The sequence below is a fragment of the Tasmannia lanceolata genome, unplaced genomic scaffold (assembly GCF_043159265.1).
Source record: "Tasmannia lanceolata isolate RefF3 unplaced genomic scaffold, GAP_Taslan_0.1 ptg000004l, whole genome shotgun sequence".
Lineage (NCBI taxonomy): Eukaryota > Viridiplantae > Streptophyta > Magnoliopsida > Canellales > Winteraceae > Tasmannia > Tasmannia lanceolata.
In genome coordinates, this window is record NW_027518681.1 from 7,997,766 (window position 1) to 8,018,278 (window position 20,513).

Below are 20,513 nucleotides of genomic sequence, written 5' to 3' on the forward strand. Positions count from 1 at the left end.
CGGGTTTCCTAACTTTGATCAACATGGATCCGAACTCCATTGCAGAAAATGTCCAGAGTTTCGAAGATCATTGTATTTTCAGTATTTTGTGCTCGGTTACTACTAGAACACCGTGGGAGTATACCATTTTTTTACGTGTCTCACATGTACATTATGCTCGTTTGGACTTCTTGTATACTGTTAGTTTGGACTTCTTTTTTTATTTTGTTGTTTTATTTCTGTTGTAAGTTAGCAATGTTATATTGAGAAAATTATGGGGTATCATGTGGCAGAGTCACTTTTAAAGATAGAGCCCTGGGTAGTTGTGCTCTACCATAACCTCCCATTGCCATGCATCTGTCTCTATTTTTAATAGAGAGCCACGAGCAATGTTTTAAATTTCGGTTTCAGTTTCTGCCATCGGCGAAATGAAAATATTTCAGTTTTGGTACAAAATTTCCGCCGAAATCTTATAAAATCACGAAAACATTTCGGTACGAAATCATAGGTGAAATCCAGGTAAGATAATCACCACTGATTGTTCTTTTTATTTTTTGTCGTTTTCTAGGAAATATATTAAAGGAATCTTGTTCTTCTCTTTTCTAATAGTGGAATTGATTTTTATCAAGGTTTCTGTAGACAGAGACTTTGCTTTTTTATACGAAAAGATAAAAGTTTCGCATATTTCGACCGAAACATTAACGAAATCCCAAAATTTCAGTGAAATCAAGTAGTTTTCCAAATCCAAGTGGAAGTCGTTTTGGTAGCATCCATAATCGAAATGTTTCAACTGAAATTTAATCATGGCCACAAGTAGTTTTGCCTTACCATAACCACGCACTGCCATGTGTCAGTCCCTCTTCTAAAGAGAGAGCCCCAGGTAGCTATGTAACATCCAGAACCATCCATCCCTTACAAGAGAGAGCCTTGTATTTTTTTAAATGATGAAACGGTAAATAAAAAATTGAAACTTTTCTCTTGTGTGGATGTGATTTACATTGTTCTTAGCCATGTGTGTGATGCTTATGATCTAGCCATTGGTGTGATGCCTTTGGTTAGTTATTGGTGTGATGATCTAAGTCTTAAAATACAGTGGTTAGTTATTCGAGTAGATAACTTATCTACTCCGTCGGCTTAAAATACAGTCGGGGCCAACATTGTTTGGGTGATCCAAAGCATTCATTTGATAGGCCCTCACATAGATAGGGTGTGCCCAAAAAATCAGCTCCTTAGGATCATCCTAACCCTTTGAATTGTCGAGGTAACATTGCAATTGGATCTAATTGTGTATGACAGTATGAGAACCAATGAGATTTCAATGATATCCAACGGTGTTTGAGATTTTTTTTTCATGAAATTGCTTCACCATCAAATGTTTTGATAGCTTCCACTTAATTTGTTAAAGTTCCCGACATTATTATTTCTTCAGTGCTGTGTTTTCCTCCTGTTTTGGATCATGGGCATTTAACCACTGAGTATCCCCAATGTGGAGTAAAAAATCTGCATTTTTTGGTTTTTTCTTGGCTTTAGATGTATAAACAATTCTGTGGTTTTGCTACTGATTTATTTCGTTTTGGTTTTAGATGTGTAGGTATGTCATTACAGTTCGTAAGGAATCTTCTTTTGCAAGGATAGGACGTGTAACTCAATCTGCAATGACAGGTGTTTACAATTCACCTATGGTACTTTCCTATTTTTCTTCTATACATTTCGCTGGTCGTTTTTTCGCTTTATGTGTTTGTGTTGTTTTATTCACTTCTCCAAGAAAAAGTGGGAATTCAAAGAGGACAGCAGGTGTTGACAATCTATTCTTTACAGGTGTGGGCTTACAGGGCTAGGCACCAAATCGTATTGACATTCTGAAGACTTTTCTTCCATTAAATTCATATTTAATGATTGATTTCAAGCCAATTTTCTTTTTATTTTATTTGGTTATGAAAAATATAGATGCTTTAGAAATTTCAACTATTCTATTGATGGAGCTTTCATCCAGTGTTCTCTTTTTATCAGCTCTTGGATGTAATTTTTTTAATTGTGGCTATTAGTTATATCTCTAGGTAATTCTTTACTTGAATAAAATAGAAAAATATGTATCTGTATAAAAATTCTTACCATAAGATGCACGCCTTGGAACATGCCAATTGTTTCTTGATATGCAACAAATTAGAACTTTTGAATGCCTGTTTCAATAGAAAAAATTCGGATGATTAAACCCTATCAATTTCGAGTTTTAATGCCTCATTGGATATCACAAAAATAAATCTTTATTTGCAAATGATAGTAACAAGAAATTTTAAATACATCCTTTTCAATCTCCTCTTTAAAATTTTGTAACTTAAAATTTTTAATTTTATTTATGTTTTTGTTTCGCCCCGTGCATCGCACGGGTTTTTTTACTAGTGTGTGTGTGTGTGTGTGTGTGTGTGTGTGTGTGTGTGTGTGTGTGTGTATTGTAAGTTGTAAACTTCTGCTTTTCTTCTTCATCCTTTCCAAGGGCTACCATCACTTAAGCCCAACCCAAACCCACAATCTCTTTCATCCTATTGGCCACTACCATGGCCCACCACTTATCCCTTTTACACTCACTTAAAGAAACCGTAAAATCCTATTGGACAGCCCCATAGTCCACCATTTGTTATCCTTTGCCCCCTTTTAAGTCCTCTTCTTTTATCATATTAGTTAGACCTTTGGGCCCACAACGAAGACTCCCTCCTCCTTTCCCCTTCTCTTACCCACACGGCCTCGGTACAACCACCACTTCTCTACCCTCCCCCTTTCCTCCCTTTCTCTCTCCATCTTCCCTCTTCTGTCCTTCACCCCTACAGGCTGAGTTTGTAAACCATCCCCCCGCCCCACCTCCCACCCACCCACCCAAAACAAAAAAAAACAAAAAACCCCACACCCACACAGATATCTCATTTTGTTCCTTATTGGATCCCTCGTTCTACCTTCTTCTCCTCTATTTATCTTGGCTGTGAACCACTTCCTTTTCCCTCCTGGCACTTCACTCTTGCTCTCTTTCCTGTTAGATACATCCCATAACAGACAATCAAGGCTAGACATCCGGCACTTCACTCCTGGGTACGAATCACCTATAATTTCATTTTCATTAGCCTACCCATATTTCCCTACCCCTTCGAATCGTTCCAACCGTCCTTCTTACACACTTCTTTTACCCAGATCAACACTACCCGTGCCCCCCATGACTCCTACCTTACTTTTATAATTGAAAAACATAAAGGCGACGTTTGGATACCCACAACATCAGCATGAGGATGATAGATGTATTTTGTATCCAAAACTCAAATCCAAATCCAAATCCAAATCCAAATACAAATAGAAAAACATGAGGTATCCAAACATGGCCTATTTGTTTGAAGAAATTACACAAATATAAGAACCAGCTGCATGCAAAACTTTTTTTTTTTTTGTCAGCTGCTTACAAAAGTTCAAGATTCAGAACTATTTGTTCTGCTGTTTTTACACATTAATTTCTTTGAAAAACCAGATACTTACCTAAGATTACAAGATGGTACCATATCAAATAAGAACACATTTACTTCTTTGAAGAACAAGCTACACAAATCTAAGAACACAGTTACTGATATAGCTGTTCTTGTGTTTTATTACAAAAATCTAAGAAACAGCTACTTAACTGAGATTACAACATGTCCTCACCCCTTGGGACATCTAGTAGGCCATACTAGTTGTTTTTCATAAAACTTATTATTGAGACAGATTGACAGTTGATGACTGATTTTATTTCATTTCATTAGTTACTACTTGTTGGGACTTATAATATAAAATATGTATATGATATGGATAATTTAATTTCTATTAATGATTGAAATGTCTGGCATAGAATTTCTTTGAAACCCTCTGCTGCTTTTGTGTGTGACAACTGACATTCGATGCAATGTGCTTTCTTTTGGCTGTATCACATGGTCTAATTTTGCTCAAGGCAAAGACAGGCTTTTACCTTCATGAATTATTGCATTGAACCACAGAAGGATTATGATTGCATGCTCTTATAACATCAATTAAGGTTGTAATTTACCATAATTTTGAAATGAGACAACTCACTGTTATGATTCATGGTGGTATTAGCCTTGTGTCATTAACCTTTTTCATCAAAAATCACAACAGCAGTAAGTGTAACTTTTAAGGCTGTGAGTAACAGTTCAAGCTCCACACTTCTTTCAAAACAATATATGTTGGAAAGTTTTTTAGTAAAAGAAAAAATCTGTGCACATGGAACACCATACTCGAGGTTAAGTTAGATGAGCAATCCAATTGCCAAAGCAGCATGCTTGACGTACAAGTCAATTGTAGTTTCCAATGAAAACATCGGAGATTTTTTAGGTCTACCAAAGAACTTCAAATGTGTCATGGATATGCATTGGCTTTTACATATTTAGGAGTGATACACAGTTATATCTGTCGAGTTACGGCAATTTTGGAGGTTGAAAAGGGTATAATGATGGAGTAATTTTCTCAGTAATGACAGCAGGCATACTATACTTAATTAGTCTTTTAAATTTTGAAATTGATCTTGTACTTACAATTGAATTCTATGGCAACTGTAGGGTGGTGTTGTTACTCTTATATATGTGATGCGGATTGTAGGCCCAATAAGAGGAATATTTGCCCATTAGGCTTTATTTACATGTTATTTAGTTTCTAGGATTTTATTTCCATGTTATTTAGTTCCTAGGATTTTATTTTCATGCTTTTTTAGTTTTTGTTACTCTTATATATGTGATGCGGATTGTAGGCCCAATAAGAGGCATATTTGCCCACTAGGCTTTATTTCCATGTTATTTAGTTCCTAGGATTTATTTTCATATTTTTTTAGTTTTTAGGGCTTTTATTTATTTCCATGGATTATTATTTCCATTGCTTATAAATAGGCCTTATGTAGTAGGGAATGTAGTAGGGACTTTCAGTTTTGGATGAATTGAATTGATTGAGAATTTCTCCCCTCTACATGTCTCTTCTTCCTCCTTCCTATTCTCTTCTATTGTTCTTCTACTTCTTCTTCTTCTTCTTCTTCTTCTTCTTCTTCTATTCTTCGCTTTCTCTTCAATTCTTCTTTTCTCTACCCTTTCTTCTATTTCTCTTCCCGGTCCTACATCAAATTTGGTATCACAGCAAAGGATCCAAGACACTTCAGACCAAAAGATCCGAGAGCCGAAGCGACATCTGTGATTGAGATCAGCCCCTTGAAGTGGCAGGTAGCAGCCCAAAAATTCCTCACCAACTAATCCTTGATTCTCTTCCAGTCCTACATCAAACTTGGTATCAGAGCGAAAGATCCCAGCATCCTTCTTGATTGAAGACGCCGTCAAGAAGTGTGTCGCCATCAACAACTACATTCAAGCCGTCGTTATTCGGCTCTTGAAACCCAAGTCACCTCTGCAAGAGTTATTTCACCAACTGTAGCATCAACCCATTTCTGATTTTTCAACCTAGAAAGTTCTGCTCCTCTGTGGGAAACCCAATTTCTGGTTTATGCAGGAATGCCGGAAATTTCTGTTTTGGCCAAGACCTTCAAGATTTTGCAAGATCAAGTTGTTTTTCGATCCTTTGTTCTTACCTACAGACCATAGCTTAAGCAGCCCCAAAATCATTTTTTTGCCGCCCAGAACTTCATTCTTTTACGTCAAGATCAGCAACACTTTGCCTATTTCTATGCTGTGAATCAGCCCAAACATACTCCTTTAAGGCCCTACACAGCGTTGATTTGATCTCACCATTAAGCTTAGCTGCTCAAAGCTTTCGCTAAACATTAGCCGGGCACCACTCACAACCCATCTCCCCTGATAAAATAGGGCAACACCTTGCTGCCTCACAAACACACCATCAAAACCACATTAATTTTTTTCCTCATCTCCACCACCTGAGCCAGCAACTCCTGGGTTTTGTCGCCAGAAAACCAGCCCACGCGCTGGATTCAATCGCGGCTTGCCGCGCATCACTAGCCGACAACCTCGTCTTATCCAGCAAGCTCATTCTTGAGGGAGAAGGTACCTAAGGAAAGAAAGCTATTTTGGGAAGATTCCTTAATAGTGAAGGAAAGAGAGTAGTTGTTTTGAGAAGATTCCGTATTTAACAAGGAAAGAAATTTGTTGTGAGTTGCTGTACGTAATAGCTAAGGTAGAGAGGAGATAAGGTTTGCTTGTTCTTATCATGTTATAACTTGTAACCCACAATTACAAGTCAAGTCTAAGTTAGAGCAGGTCAAGTATACATTAGTTTTATTGTTTTATGATATATTAAATTTTAATTCTATAATAATTAATGAAAAAACATTAATAAAATATTGGTTAAATAGAATATGAGAATGCATTCAACAAGTTCTATCAGGATAATAAAATATCATGGAAAATCGAATATAGTTCCATCATGCATCATGATTGAAGTAAATACATGCTCAAATTAGAGTACAATAATACAAAAAATACGATTACATCCATGGTAATAAAAGCTTGAAAAGTAATATTATAACCAAACAATATTTAATTAGGCTACTGATATTGGCACAACCATGTTTTGATAATGAGACAAGCTCACCTTGTCTTTTAATATTTAACCAGCTGTCAGAAACTATTACTGGAAAGACAAGGTGAATGTGTCTCATTATCAAAAGATGGTAGTGCAAATATCAGTAGCCTATTTAATAACATTGAAAATAAAATCACAATGTATCTTACTGAATTCCGGTACCCGAAGTGCATATACCACTGTCAGTGCATGTTTCTAGACTCCCATTCACACCATTACTTGCTATGGCTCCTCGATCAACATAATTTAGCATGTTAATTATGCAAAAGAGTATGAGCAACCTGCAAACAGAACATTAAGAAGTTTATAGAAAAATGTAATCCGTAAGAGAAATAAATTGTGTAGCAAATCATATGTAACACGTTAATTCATGAAAACGCTATTTTTTATTTTTTTTGTAATGGCAGTCACGAAAACGATAAATATAGAATCCAGACAGAAACTTAAAGAATAAAGGCTTAGAATTGAATTCAAAAGAAACTGTCAATTCCAATAAGCAACTAGCACTGAAAGCTAAAGAAAGTTGCATACACTATCTGTCCCAAGACAATAATTAGCCAAAAGTTTTACTATATTACTATTTGTTTCATTAAAAGTATTTAGTTCATCTTATCTCTCAACACAAATGGGCACGCATGCCAAGTACTACGAGCCCACTTGACCATTTTCAATTTCAACCACTCCATTTGTTGAGAATTTGAGAGCAGGATCATTTATAGTGTGGGTTGGGCTTGTAGCGTAATTGGTTGAGGTTGCATATCTCAACCTTGAGGTTGCAAGTTCAATCCCAGCTTAGGTACCAAAAAAAAAAGAAGATAATTTAGTGCCCAAGAGTGACTAGACTTTTTAGAGGTCCATTTTGTAACTTTCAGAGAGATTTGAAAAGAATTTATGCTGCAGGGTAGCCCTCTCCTCCCTATGGCATCTTCAAGAAACCTATATTATCAATTTTCTTCTCCTCCCCTTACTAGAATCAAAGACCGACAACTCCCTCTCCAACCATCTAAGAGTTGTGATGCTGCGTGTGGGCCTCATTTGACGCCAGAGTCAGCATCCAGGGCAGAGAAGAAGAATGAAAAAAAAGAAAGGGAAAAGCTTAAGAGGTTTTGTCACTCATACCAGCGAAATCACCATTATGTCATATTGGCGTCATACTAACATTAGTAAGGGGCCCATATGAACATATTTGCAATGTGGTATTAATCTTCATCAAGAAAGACTGAGAGAATTGGCAGGAGTGATGGGATGCATGGTGGATACTTTGCCTTTATCCTACTTGGGTTGCCTCTTGGTCATGGAAAAGAAACTTAGTTTCAAAAGGGGGAAGACTTATCCTGATAAAGGCAGTCATGGCCAACATTCCTATCTGTCAGTTGTCGTTTTTTAAATGCCCCACGAGTATTATCCTAAGAATAGACAAGATTCAAAGGTGGTTCCTTTGGGAAGGGTCGAAAGATAAGAAAGGAATTCCATTAGACAGTTGGGAGGAAGTCTGCAAACCATTCAAGGCTGGCGGACTAGGAATTAGAAGAGTAAAGGAAACTAATCAGGCACTTTTAGGTAAGTGGATATGGCGATTCGGGGAAGATGGCTCTCAGTTATGGGCGAAAGTGATTGAAATGAAATATGAGTCTTGTCAAGGTCATTGGGACATAGAGATGAGTTCAAAAGGCCAAGTAGGACTCTATGGAGGGATGTGATGTGCTTTAAAGCAAAATTCATGGAAGGGGTAAGATTTAGAGAATATACAGGGGACAAGGTAAGACTTTGGTGGGATCAATAGTGTACTGACTATTGATATTCCATTAAAGGAAGCTTTTCCGTAGTTGTTTTGCCCTAACCTCGGCAAATGAGGTTATAGTAAAAGAGTGTTTCTCTTGTACGGATAAGGGGGTAGTGTGGTCTCCGCCTTTTCGCAAAAAATTCTTTGATAGGCAACTAGAATCGGTTGGAAGATTGTTGCAGACTTTGGAAAGGTGCTGCATCAAGCTAGATGGGGAAGATAAAAGAATTTGGGTTTGGAACTCAGGTTGGGACTTTTCAGTAAAATCCTTCTACCATCATCTTCTACCTTGCCCCGCCTCCTCCAAAGTAGCCAAAGTGCAGGACATTCAAGCACTACCCAGGGTTTGCATATTTGGATGGACTACAATGCTTGAAAGGATCCAGGCCATGGACTTCCTCAAAGAAAGAAATATGTTGATCATTGATCATTGTGCCCTATGTATTGAGGCAGGTGAAACAACGGATCACCTTCTTATTCATTGTAAGGTGGCTAGGGAAGTATGGAGAAAACTATTGGGTAGATTTGGAATCTCATGGGTCTAACCAACAAAAATTCTGGAAGCCATATAAAGCTGGGCGGTGGCACCATGGAAGGGAAAAGGAAAAACATGGTGGCAAGTTTCTTTCCTAGATACGATGTGGGTGCTTTTTTCTTCTTCTTTTTTAAATGGAACGATGTGGGTGCTTTGGAAAGAAAGAAATGGTAGGACTCTCAAGGGATTCTCTAAGGGTGCTCGGTTCATATTTAATAAAGTGATTGCCTTAACTATTTCTTGGGTGAAAACTTTGCCATTTTTTATATATGTATCAGCATATAATTTATGGCATGGGCGGAAAGAAATATGTGTAGGAGTCAGCATTGGGACTAAAGTAATTCAAGCATGGTCGCTTCCCTCTCAAGGGATCCTAAAGTTGAATTTTGATGGATCAGGTATGCGGGAATCCTGGGCCCTCTGGCATAGGAGGCCTTTTGAGAAATGAAGGGGGGGTGATTTGGGCATTTAGAGGACCGATTGGGATAGCAGATGCAAATGAGACGGAAGTGAGAGCAATATACTATGGGATAAAGCTTCTTCAGAATGTGGACCTCAATAAGGAGGTAGTGGAAGGGGATTCTCTTAATGTCATTAGATGGGTGAGAGGGTCAAAAGAGGTACCTTAGAGGTTTGCCTCCTTATTTGATGAAATTCAGGATAGAATTGGTGTGGCATCCATATTTTTTTTAAAAGTCAGGCAATCAACAAAGGGTGCGGCGGGCAGGTTAGCTACAGAGGAGGTTTCAAAGAGAGTGTCGAGCTTTTCGATTCCCTCCCTCCATATCCATTTGATTGATGTATTTTTTATCATGTTTCCTTTCAATGCCTAGATATGTATTGTCAGGAACCTTCTCGGTCTCTGTTCTCCTTTGATCAAATATCTTTGCCATTGAAAAAATAAAAAAATATTCAACGTAATTCCCACTGCCCTTGCAGCCTAAGAACTACTCAAAACTCCAAAAAACATATACAAAAATAATAGAAGCATTTCATTCAAAACTCCACATCAGTCTAAACCAATCCCTCTCATTTCCAAATCAGTTACTTTTCAACCGAAAGAGAAAAAACAAACCAAACCTAAAAGAAGAAGAAGCTGAAATTAGGGTTTTAAAACGCTGAGATGATAAGATTCACAGGGAGAGATATAGAAGTAGAAGTGAGATGGTACCTCTTTGGCGTGAACCAGGAAGGGTTAGAATCGTGATTTGGAAGGAGATCTTGTTGAAGCTCCGGGTCTATCGCCATTTTGGTGTCGAGAAGGGAAGAGACCGAATGAGGTTCCAAAGGGTTTTCCTCTATCGGTGCCTTTTCTCCTTCTCCTTCCTTCATATATTAGGAAGGAAGGAATGGTTGTTGGAGGTACGAAGCGTAGAAAAACCTTTTCTCCTCCTGGACTCTCTGCTATATATTTGTTTTGTTTTGATAGCATTTTGATTACGGTTAAACTGACAGTCTGGCCCATTGATCTAGGGTCCACCGTAGATCCTAATCCTTACGTTTGTTCTCCCCTATAAACCTGTTCCATACCGAGCTGTGTCCCACCTAGTCCCATACCTAGGTGGGCCCCCACTCAGGATCCTAACAATCAGTGGCAAAGAATGGCCCATCTTTTCATTCTCCAAGATGGAAAGAGTGCATGAGTGGTCAAGAGAAAGGTTAAAGAACACCCTTGGACTTTATTGGCTATAACCCTAGACTGTTTGGATGCATGGATTTTATAATCTAGAATTGTAAAGTCTAGAAGTTTAAAAGCTAAAACCTGAATTTTATAGTAGTAGTCAGGAAAGATTAACAGCTGGGGATCTTTCTAGCATTTTTCTCATTGGCTTAGGATTGAGGATTATCTTATCCTCATAGAAGTAGAAACCGAATCAATGAGCAAAACTAGTGGTGGGTTTTTGAAATGGCTAAACTTGTGGTGGTTTACCACATGAATTTGTGTGGACTACAAGTTTTGTTCCTAATTTCTTCTTGTCATTTTTAACTTCTAGTGGGAGAGATATTTTGGGAGAAGTGATATATTCTTCCCTAGGCCGGCCCCCTCTAGGAAGACCGGGATATTTACAAAGGGCTGTATAAAGCTTTCGTCTCAATTCATATTTAGCCGCGAGCAATCTACGTACGTATGTGAACTCGTATATTTCACTTTTACTATTTCTTAATCCTACCACTAAAATATGGGAAATAATACATTCGCCCATCACGATTGATTATTGGACTCAAAATTAGGCCCTGCTCGTTTGAGATTGTGAACCCCAAATTGATTATTGGACTCAAAATTAAGGCCATGTTCGTTTGAGATTGTGACAGCCGATTGTGAGCCCCAAACCTATTATTGGGCTCAAACAAACAGGGCCTAAATGTAATTTAAAGTCCAATAATTGGTTAGAGACTCACAATCGGCTTTCATAATCTCAAACAAACTGGGCCTAAGGCCATGCCCGTTTAAGATTAAAACCGATCATGAATCTTATTGGATTCAAAATTACGATTAAGAAAGTGAGGAGTGCCATTATCAAAACAAGACCCTGCAGGTGATTTTGCGCACCTGCACGAAGCACAACCCGTGCACAGCCAGATGCCGTCCTAGCATGGCATCCCACTGCCGCGGCCCTAAGTAATTTTCCGTCTATTCTACTGATCAATCAACATTTTCTCTGCTCAATTTTTTGTTCACTCATTTGCTTGAAGGCCATAAACACGAACAGTCCAAATCATCTAATAGTAAATCGTGCGTTGAGAGATTAACCACAAATGAGCTTCTTTAAGGAAAAGAAAAGTTCTCCCGTTAGCAATAACCATAAGCATGGTTTTACTGAGCAAGCATACAATGCACCGATGAGAAGATTTTTCTTAAAAGATGTGGAGTGTATGGGGGGGATTTAGTAGGGCATCTCAACTTCTAAGCCAAACTTAGAGGCTGCCCTGTTAACTTGTGTCCTGAGTGTCTCAGGAGTCACATCCATGTTCTTCTTCACCTGCAATACCATAGATGTATTAGCATCATCCTTTCTTTTTCTTCAACTCAACTCAACTTAGCTTTTGTCCTGAACTGGTTGGGGTCGGCATCCTTTCTTTTTCTTCATAGAAGAAAATGCAAAGTTCTTGAGATAGTAAAAAAAATCAAGAAAGTACATCTAATTATCGTGATTTTGGTATCTACTATGTTGTTTTTTTCTTGGGAGGGTGTATCTATCAAAACAAGGAGAAGATGAGTACTCAAAATTTCGGTTTTCCTTGGCATAATAAACTTAGGGTCTGTTTGGATACCTCATATATTGTATTTGGATCTGGAATTGAGTTTTGATTACAAAATGAATAGATCCGGCAGCTCATGTTGAGAGGGAGAGAGAGGGAAGGGGGTACTTCCTAGTGGAGGGGAGAGGTTGGGAGCAAAGAGGGTGAAGGAAACTGTCATGGATTTCCAATTTCTTATTTCCATAGCATATTTGGAAATCTGACTGTTTTCACTGTCAGTCGCTAATTTGGAAATTAAAGAATTTGTTCGGATCCAAATTACAATACAAAAAGGACTGCAAATGTGAGAAATCCAAATTAAAATCTTCTCTGCATCCAAACGGGCCCTTAGGGAAGTGATATATTCGCCTCCTTTTCTTTCTCTGGCTACCCCCATCTGGTGTATTTATGATTTCTCTTTTCACACTGGTAGGCGATGGTCAGGTGTAGAAAAGGGGGTGAATATATCATTTCCCTAAACATATTTTAACAAACTTGAATTTGTCTTAATGAGCATATATGATTAGTGAAAAGGGGCTGGAAGAGAAAATTATCATTCAGTTAGCGGCGAATGTACTTGCATGGATGAAAGATGTGGTGATCATCTGATGTTGATCGATTCCGTGAGTCCATGTATGGGAAATGTGGAAACCCAATGACTCGAGCAAGCGTTGCACCCGACCGGGCGCCCCATGAGCCCTTCTGAAGATCAACTTTAATATGAAAATCTGATCATCCAATTTCTCAGCATCAATCTATAAAAAATAAAATAGAAAATTTTAAATTCTATGAGTTTGAAACAACTAACCATATTTTTGCCTTGAATGTGAGAAATTACAGTGTTTAATCGAAGTTTTGCTAGTTTGAGCACCCATTAGATTATAATTATAGGCTTACATCTGAATCAATATTTTTATGGTGCACAATGAATACTCTTAACACCATATAACTATTAAGGGCATGTTTGGCAACCATGGAATAGTACCAGGGCCAGTTGTGACTTTGTGAGAGATGGGCACACTTGAGAGCGGCATGAAAAGCCTTCGAAAAACAGGGAAAGAACAATTTAAACTAGTATATTTCTTTTCACCGCTTTTTAGGGATTATCATCATCTCTCCATGTTCTTTTTACCCGTGCCTTCAAAAGTCTCCCCTCCTCCCCCCTTAGAATATTCCATGAAATAATTTATGTATCGAAATGATATCCACACTTCCTTAATTTTGGTAAGGGTTTTGCTAACCAGTGCCCTTAGAGCACTTGTTATGCATCATTTAATTGCGGTTGGGATCTTGAATTTACACACACTTCGAGGAAAAACTCTCAAAATGTGTGTAAAAGTCTGTGTAAATTCAAAATTCCAAGGGCAATTAAATGATGCTTAGCGTTTGCAAAACCCGCTAAGAACAAGACCCCCCCACACATCAAAACTTATCTACTCATATCCCCATAAAATTTTCTTAATTCAAGGTGTTTGTATTTAAATATCCGACAAGAAAGAAAGCAAAAGTCCATTTCTAGGATTTGTAAAAGCCATGTGTAAAGGAAGAGTAGCATACTTGCAGTATTTGATGATGGATTGAGGAAGAATCCCGAGGGATTTCACGTGGAGATGACAAATTGGATTCGAAGCTTGTCGTCAAGCCATCGGAAGCTTCTTGTGTTGATATTTCTCTAGTTATCTGATCTATTTCTTGGTGGATGCTCTGCAGATATGTCAGTGCATCCATTAGAATCGATTGCTTGTCCATCTGCAATACAATCCATCTCTACAGTTTAGATTTATATAGTCTAAGCCTGATATACTATAAAGGATCGGTTTGGATCCACTTATAACACTGATTAAAAACTCTTGAGTTAATAAAAAACATGCCGCATTAATCATTGACTCAACCAAGTGGGCTACATTTTAACTTGAGAGGGTTCTTGTTCGAGTAAAAGTTTTGAAACACAGAGTTGTAGATTGAATCTATTTCTAAATTCTGATAAAGCTATATGCAAAGATTATTTTAATATAAACAAATGTGTTGAAACTCGGACTCATACGAGAACTCGGTCAAGGTAAAAGAGATTAGATGCAGGTGAGTCAAGGATTGACTCGGGGAGTTCTTAAACAATGATCTAAATAGATTGCACATATTATCATATGACAAGGAAAACAAGAGCTACAAGTATTCATATTTAAAATTACATAATATTGCCGTTTTTTATTGCAAGTATATTACAAACCTAAATCAGTTCGTAACGGATTTGATCTTCTCATAGGGAAGATCAACCTCTTGACCCACTTAGAGGGAAGGGTCGTTCCTCCTTCTGTGCAAAAACACAAATTTGGGGATAAATTTCTTCATGCTTTTTATTCATTGCAATCTCCTTAAATACAAATAGGTAACTCACGATTCACTCCTATGATAACTACTCATATCACAACTAATATAGATAATTTCAATAGACTCCTAAACATAAAGGACACCTACCTAACACTAACACATCTTTATTTTGATAAGTCAAATACTCCTATTCAAAAGCATGAAAATCCACGTATAAACAATTTATTCTAGCCCATGTGGGACCCATTCAGTCACATAACATTCCTCCTCGCAGCTTCCCTTTCAAATCGATCTTATCCCGTCGTTCATCCAAGCTCCTTTGTTGTGTCTTTTTGAAATGATCGGAACGTTGACGAACAGATGGCCGTGCGTGAGGATCCTTTCGATGACATTGAGCAAATGTAGCAAAATGATAAAATTTCCGCCTACAACCTTGTCAGAATCGACGACGCTGATAATCATCCACTCTTTTCTTTTGAGGCTTTTTCTCTTTTTCTTCTTTCTGATTTCTCGCTCTCTTCTTTTCTTTCCTTATTCTATTTCTTCTTTTTTTCTCCGTGGAAGCCTTTCCGACATTGCTCCTGCTACACGAATTAAAATTTTCGCTCTTCTTCAGACATTGAGGCTCCTCTGGCTTTACAACGAATGCCGACGTCATACGATCGTAGCTAGCACTTAATGAAACGAGAAGCCTTTGATGTCTCGTATATTCTCCTTCTAACGATCCATTGTTCTTTTGAATGCTGCCGTGTCGTGCTGCTCTGATACCAATTGTTACAAACCTAAATCAGTTCGTAACGGATTTGATCTTCTCAGAGGGAAGATCAGCCTCTTGACTCACTTGGAGGGAAGGGTCGTTCCTCCTTCTGTGCAAAAACACAACTTTGGGGATAAATTTCGTCATGCTTTTTATTCATTGCAATTTCCTTAAATACAAATAGGTAACTCACGATTCACTCCTATGATTACTCAACTACTCATATCACAACTAATATAGATAATTTCAAAAGACTCCTAAACATAAAGGACACCTACCTAACACTAACACATCTTTATTTTGATAAGTCAAAGACTCCTATTCAAAAGCATGAAAATCCATGTATAAACAATTTATTCTAGCCCACGTGGGACCCATTCAGTCACATAACATTCCTCCTCCCTTGAAATCAACCTTGAGGAGGTTGGAGATAGAGGACCAATATGTGAAAAATCCGCATTTTCCTGAAGTCTTCATTCTCTTTTTTCTTTTTTGTTCTCTTTCCCTTTCTCATTCTCTTCATCTTGCGATTAGTCGCCATTTCGTATGTTGTTACAAGAGGTTGAGGCAGCTTCCCTTTCAAATCGATCTTATCCCGTCGTTCATCCAAGCTCCTTTGTTGTGTCTTTTAGAAATGATCGGAATGTCGACGAACGGATGGCCGTGCGTGAGGATCCTTTCGATGACATTGAGCAAATGCAGTAAAACGATAAAGTTTCTGCCTACAACCTTGTCGGAATTAACGACGCTGATAATCATCCACTCTTTTCTTTTGAGGCTTTTTCTCCTTTTCTTCTTTCTGATTTCTTGCTCTCTTCTTTTCTTTCCTTCTTTTGTTTCTTCTTTTTTCCTCCGTGGAAACCTTTCCAACATTGCTCTTGCTACACGAATTAAAATTTTCGCTCTTCTTCAGACATTGAGGCTCCTCTGGCTTTACAACGAATGCCGACGCCATACGATCGTAGCCGGCACTTAATGAAACGAGAAGTCTTTTGATCTCTCGTATATTCTCCTCCCAACGATCCATTGTTCCTTTGAATGATGCGGTGTCGTGCTGCTCTGATACCAATTGTTACGAACCTAAATCGGTTCGTAACTGATTTGATCTTCTCAGTGGGAAGATCAGCCTCTTGACCCACTTGGAGGGAAGGGTCGTTCCTTCTTCTGTGCAAAAACACAAATTTGGGGATAAATTTCTTCATGCTTTTTATTCATTGCAATCTCCTTAAATACAAATAGGTAACTCACGATTCACTCCTATGATTACTCAACTATTCATATTACAACTAATATAGATAATTTCAAAAGACTCATAAACATAAAGGACACCTACCTAACACTAACACATCTTTATTTTGATAAGTCAAAGACTCCTATTCAAAAGCATGAAAATCCACGTATAAACAATTTATTCTAGCCCATGCGGGACCTATTCGGCCACGTAACAAAGTATTTTTTATTTTACTGAAGATATTTTCTTTTTTCGCAGTAAATAATAGTTCTCTAGTCATCAAAATACTCTTTTTTGTTTTCTAATCTTTTTCACAAATTTGTTTCATTTTCTTTTGTTTCTATGTAACGAATTGTGAAGATGGAAAATGTTCAATGGGGCCAAGTTTTCATCCATCACCCACCCAATGAATTGCAAAATCCTTTTTATATGGTGCATGACTGCACATGCATGCATGATGCATAGCTAGTTTAGTGGCCATGCCAACCCCCCCCCCCCCCCCCCCCCACCCCCAAACGACCACCAATGAAGGCTAGTGTAAATTAGTCCGGCGCCCCCAAGTGTAAATTTCTGGCTTCGCCCCTGCCGCCGTCTATCCGTGTTTCCCCAACAGTGATGTCAACACGATTCATCTGTTCAACCAATGGGCCCACCAAGGGGATGCCATATCCCAAAACTTGCACTTATAGGTTTATCCTAGCCATTTTATTGAAGGACTTGAATATGAGACGCCTCAATATTTTATAACAATATACGAAGTTCAATTCAAACTAAGCAAGTTCAATTCAAACTGAACCCAATGAGTCATAGACATATAACAATGCGTTCATCCAAAAAATGGCTTGGGGTGCTTTCTAAACCAATGTTTTTTAAAAGGGAAGTGTTATATTCGCCCCATTTTTTTCACGGAAAATTTTGACATGGCAATCTTTTTACACTTGTACATAACATGAGTATGGTGGGCACTGAGTGGGTGCCTAAACGCTTAAAAGGGTTAAGTGGTGAAGATTGTAGAAGCCTCTTTTTCTCATTTCGTTTCACTTAAAGCAGTTTAGCAAAGCAAACCTTTATAGGGAATTGCTAGCGTCCATCTCAAAAGGCCTGTTGTATACATTCACGACACGAGGGTGGTCTGACATACGACAGACCAGCTACGAAATACCTTTTACAATGGACCCTAGCAAAGCCCAACTTTATATGATGAAGGGCCTTATCCCTTACGACCGCGTACTCATCATCCCACAAATGGAAGATAGTCCTGTTTCAGAAAATCCTAGCCATTGGATTGGAATTCTTAAAAGTAATCATGGCCCAAATTAACTTTGACCATCTATTCTAGGCCACTGATCGGACGGCCAGTATCATAAGCAATACATACCAACGGATCATAACTCGGTAGGCCCGGGTTGGACAACCAAATGCGTAGATGAGCCACTTAAACATGGATCGGAAGATCAGCACCGTCCAAAAGTTTCCCACCTTCTGATGTGATCACGTGAAGGGTCGTTCATTTTCTACTAGTAAAACTGTCCATAGAAAAAGACATTTTTCGTCGCTGGAAAGCGATTGCACCCAGAATTAAGAAAGAGCCAACGTGGGGCCCGCAATGATCACTAACAAAACCGCACAAATCGAGAAAAGTACAGAATGCGGAATAATGTTTGGCGAAATTACTGATTGAGGGCACCTTTTAAAACAAGAACTAAAAAAAGGCTAATCTTCAAAATCGGGTGGGAAAAAGACCTTGATACCCTTCTGACATAGTCCTCCTTTCTCATTACTGCCTATTAAATTGCCGCGCTTCACGAGGCTTCTTTTGGTTCGTTTGAATGTGTCTTTGAACCGACAGAACCTTATATTCGTTTCTATCTTGGTTGTCGGAAATAACTAGAGACGGATGGATGCTTGACACGTTTTGAAAAAAAAATTAGAACGCTGAAGGTATTGAATACTTTTTGAAACACTGCCGTTATCTTTTCTCACTTCTCGTGGTAACGTTATTGAATACGTCTCTTTTGGCTTAGAATCTTTTCCCTTCTCCTTTGGTCCTTATTATTTATGCTGTCGGCGTACCCATTGTTTCCGCCAGCTTACACCATATTTCCGCCGGCGCACCCTATTATTTCCGTCGGTGTACCCTTGAATTCCGCCGGCGTACCCCTTAATATTCCGGCGGCATTCTCAGCCAAAAGAGACGTGAGAAATAATAAAATATTCAATAACGTCGCCGTTCTAAACCAAAAGAGACGTATTCAATAACATTACCGTTATAAGCCAAAAGAGAAGTGAGGATCAAAAGAGAAGTGAAAAAGTTCAAAGCCAAAATAGACGTATTCAATAGCGTTGCCGTTCTAAGCGAAAAGAGAAGTGAGAAAAGATAATGATTGACTTTGGGTTGTCAGCGTTCCATAAAGTTTTCCAGCAAGTGTCAGGAATCCATCCATCTCTAGTTATTTCTGACGGCCAAGATAGAAACGAACAAAAGGTTCTATCAGTTCAAATACACATTCAGACGAACCAAAGGAAGCCTCGTGTAACACGCCAATTTAATAGACAGTAATGAAAAAGGAAGCTGAATGATGTTTCTGTTGATGTCCGAAGGGTATCATGGTCTTTTACCCACCCGATTTTGAAGATTAGCCTTTTTTGTTTTTGTTTTAAAAGGTGCCCGCAATCCGTAATTTCGCCAAACATTATCTTACATTAGGTACGGTTCTCTATAATATAATCCCCCCAAGTAGGCCACTGATTCATCGATGCGATTCGATTCGATTCGATTTTATCCTCTATACCTCTGGGAATCATTCCTCTTATTTTATTATTATTATTTTTTGATAGGTTCCTCTGGTAATTATAAAAGACTGGTAAAACAGGTTGTCACTCGTATCCTTATATTTTAATATTGACACCCCTCTCTTCATTTTAAGCTAGACTAGTAAAACTTTGTGTAGCCAATGAAAGAACTTTCAGTTTGGGTGATTTGATTCAGTGAGAGATAAAATAAATGTGAGGGGTAATTTGGGAAGAGAAGGAAAAAAAACTGAAAATACCTTGGAAATGCAGGGGACGAGAGATCTCAAAGCCAAGAGCTGCTGGTTCAATCGCATCCGTCGATTCCTCTCCCTCTGAAGATGCTTACAACCTGCATTCTCCAAATTACCCTTCCCGCCTCTACCTTCATCGTTCTCCTCTTCATTGCCTTTCTTCTCCTCATCGACGTTAGAACAAGTGAAAGAAGGAAGGGTCCCACTGCTTTTTCCGAGCTCCATCTCCATCGCTTCAAAGAACGATTCGTAATTGCTCGGTGTCGGAGAGAATGCTGCCGGAGGGTGGTCGGAAAACGGACGGAAATCAACCTCAGACTCGTCGATCTCTGATGGCAAGAAGCTCAGGTGGTGTAGCTCCATCTCGCTCGTATGTATTTTGGTTGTCAAAGAATCAAGACCTTGTGGGAAGCCAAAATCTCTCTTTTATCGGGAGAAAAAAGATATTGTCACGTGGCGTCATCCGCACGTTTTTATTCCGAAAATGGAAACAAACCTCCCTTATTTTGATAATGACACTCTTCCAAGTGTTTGACACTATTACTAGCCTTTCTAGGGGTGGCAAAATTGGCCGAACCGAACCCAAACAAAAAAGCTCAGTTAGTTAAGTGTTCAGTTCGGTCCCTTTTCGAGTTTAAGAGTCGTAGCTCTTCGAAAAGTCTGGGAGGGAAAGTTAGCCATAGAAGTGGACAGTTTCAGTCCATATGCGAATTCATGAGAGTGAAACCAAACCGATTCGGTTCGGCTTGTTTTTGGGGTCAAACCGAACCATTCCCACCCCTAATTACTACGCTTTTCTAATCCAACAAGTTTAAGGGCGTGTATCAGCTCTACCGTTGGACCCGGAGAGTCACATAGGTCCAAAGAATCCGAACGTTAACAACTAACTGGATTTGGGCACAATAGTTTCATCCTTCCCTTCCCAAACCCAAAGCCATAAGTAGGACTAAGGACACTCCGATTGAGGGTCCGATTGAAAATGTATTGTGACTCAAAACTTAGTAGGATCCAAAAATCTTTCAAACAACAAATAAATCAATTTGACGGATCAT

The 20,513-nt window shown here is 38.6% G+C and overlaps 2 protein-coding genes across 6 annotated transcripts in view; both read right to left on the reverse strand.

Moving 5' to 3' along the window:
• The window catches only part of LOC143876198 (Major facilitator superfamily protein), a 35,438-nt gene extending 25,199 nt beyond the window's left edge, over positions 1–10,239 (reverse strand). The window contains exons 1-3 of one of the 3 annotated variants that reach the window (XM_077377894.1): positions 10,033–10,170; positions 6,693–6,824; positions 2,092–2,159 (exon numbers count right to left, since the gene is read on the reverse strand). In XM_077377894.1, coding sequence (XP_077234009.1) covers positions 2,092–2,159; positions 6,693–6,716 — 92 coding nt within the window. In that variant the 5' untranslated portion in view covers positions 6,717–6,824; positions 10,033–10,170. Of the gene's footprint in view, positions 1–2,091; positions 2,160–6,692; positions 6,825–10,032 lie in introns of all 3 variants that reach the window. The other 2 variants (XM_077377893.1, XM_077377892.1) reach the window with 2 other exon arrangements.
• Positions 10,240–11,567: 1,328 nt separating this feature from the next.
• LOC143875795 (transcription factor ABORTED MICROSPORES-like) lies at positions 11,568–19,838 on the reverse strand. 3 transcript variants are annotated; one of them, XM_077377395.1, is made up of 4 exons: positions 19,468–19,838; positions 13,659–13,805; positions 12,683–12,856; positions 11,568–11,842 (listed from the first exon to the last, which is right to left on the reverse strand). In XM_077377395.1, exons 1-4 carry the CDS (start codon positions 19,822–19,824, stop codon positions 11,747–11,749), a joined length of 774 nt encoding a protein of 257 aa, XP_077233510.1. In that variant the 5' UTR covers positions 19,825–19,838; the 3' UTR covers positions 11,568–11,746. The 3 variants fall into 3 exon arrangements, with proteins under 3 accessions (XP_077233510.1, XP_077233511.1, XP_077233509.1); XM_077377396.1 differs by having other exon boundaries at positions 12,683–12,803; positions 13,659–13,850; XM_077377394.1 differs by having other exon boundaries at positions 13,659–13,850.
• Positions 19,839–20,513: the final 675 nt, after the last annotated feature.